Source organism: Seriola lalandi, unplaced genomic scaffold (genome assembly GCF_002814215.2).
Source record: "Seriola lalandi dorsalis isolate HSWRI2012SDOR001 ecotype SW California unplaced genomic scaffold, Sedor1 jcf7180002001243, whole genome shotgun sequence".
Taxonomy (NCBI): Eukaryota; Metazoa; Chordata; class Actinopteri; order Carangiformes; family Carangidae; genus Seriola; species Seriola lalandi.
Window position 1 is genome coordinate 1 of NW_019471902.1, and position 1806 is coordinate 1806.

Consider the following 1806-nt stretch of genomic DNA (forward strand, 5'->3'; position numbering starts at 1 on the left):
ATCAGGCACACCAAAATGAAATGTGAAATATAAAACATTTCTCAAGAGTGCAGCTGATTTTGACTTACATCTGCCTTGGACTTGTGCAGCACAAATCCTTTGTTCCAATCAGCTCCCTCGTTGGCTTTACGGATGTTGAAGTCCACCTTGGCCCGTTCCTTGTCCTGCATGGCCTTCCACTCATCCAGAGTCATCTCCTTGGGGCCTTCCTCCTTCACTTCCTCTACCTCATTCTCCCTTTAAAACAGAGACACCGAGTTGAGCGTTGCTAGTGGCCTTAACATCACTGACATTCATTTTAATTTACATTTAAATTTAACTTCAGGTTGATTTGCACACACAAGTAATATTGCACTCTACAGAACTGGAGGCCACAGCAAAACCAAAAACATCTCTTCACAATTTATTCTTCTGAGTCCGGACAAGATAGATAAGAAAAGAACGTACTTGTTCTCAGAGTCAGCAGGTGGATGCTCCTCTCCTTCAGGGTTCTCTTCAGTGTTGTTTGATTGGTCAAGCTCACTATGTAGGAAAAAAAAAAGTCATGATTAGGTCAATACATCCTAGTGACCAAAACATAAGGCTAGCTACTGAAAACTGGGAAATCTGTAAGTGAAGTTTGGACCTTGTTGCTGTTTACATTGCCCATCATGCACATGTAGTGTCTACAATCTGGTGGACGGGAGCTAGCACACAAATTGTGGTCAAATTTCACAGAAGACCCAAAAAGAATAACACATTGTAACTTTTATGTTGGGTTTTATTGTACAGCTGTTGTATCAGATGTTTTAGCTGGGTGTAAGCAATGAACTGGGTATTTTGTGCAATTTGAAGTCTTATTACTCAAATTATTTGCCACAGTTCTGAACCAGGATACAATATGATTTTGAGTCAATAAGTAGAATTAGAAGTGATGACATCTAAAAAGACACCCAGACCTATCAAGACACACTTATCCAAAACATCTCAAAGTGTGATTATAACTCCTTGGCAAACCATAAACCACCAGCAGGGGCTCTCTAAAAATACATCATACAAGGAGAAACTTATAACATTTATTCAAGTTTTTCAATAAGAGCACATGCTCTTTAACTGCCTAATGTCCCATCATGCAAAGTTAGTCATTTTGCATACATAGGAACTTACTTTAGCTCATCCTTGACGGTGCCCCAGTTGTGAGATCCACTTCCGCCACGCTTCTCCTCACCTTTCAGACTACTGAAACAACATTTGCTTTAGCCAGGATCATTACACATGCACTGCGTTAAAAACACATTCAAAAGGTCTTTAACGGACCTGGTACAAATTTATATTTTATTCAAGGATTACAAAAGAACTGAAAGAACTCACGATCGGTCACTGCCACTGTGTCTATCAAATTCACGTTTTCCTCGGGAATCAAAGCCATCACTGCGACCCATGCCGCGTCCTCTGCCTCCACGGCCTCCTCTGGGACCGCCGCGTCCTCTCATCGGCCTGTCACCAATGGGTCTAGAGAGATAGACAAAGAACATCTTTCAAGCAAGAGTTTCTATGCCTGTCAGAAGCTTAGAACTAAGGCAGGGCCATCTACAGGCTTTATTTTAGTGACCACTTAAGTGTTTTGCTGTTGTTAAACAACAGAACTTCAAGCAAATAAAATATTTGTTCCTTAAATGTTTTCAAGCACATCAAATTTGGAATTAAAGAGGTACAATGCACAGTGGTATAAGATGCTACAAATGTAGCCTAGCAAGCTGTTGGCTACAAGCCAGATGGATGAAGGGTGTGGTGGAGAACACACCCCATTTCAGAAAGATCAAAAAC

General features: G+C 40.9%; 1 protein-coding gene across 2 annotated transcripts; it reads right to left on the reverse strand.

Moving 5' to 3' along the window:
- Nucleotides 1-11: 11 nt before the first annotated feature.
- LOC111663918 (SERPINE1 mRNA-binding protein 1-like) lies at nucleotides 12-1529 on the reverse strand. Of its 2 annotated transcripts, none has more exons than XM_023418324.2 (4): nucleotides 1351-1529; nucleotides 1147-1215; nucleotides 448-522; nucleotides 12-237 (listed from the first exon to the last, which is right to left on the reverse strand). In XM_023418324.2, the coding sequence occupies exons 1-4, from the start codon at nucleotides 1512-1514 to the stop codon at nucleotides 42-44; spliced, it is 504 nt and encodes a 167-aa protein (XP_023274092.1). In that variant the 5' UTR covers nucleotides 1515-1529; the 3' UTR covers nucleotides 12-41. The 2 variants fall into 2 exon arrangements, with proteins under 2 accessions (XP_023274092.1, XP_023274082.2); XM_023418314.2 differs by having other exon boundaries at nucleotides 1147-1218; nucleotides 1351-1510.
- Nucleotides 1530-1806: the final 277 nt, after the last annotated feature.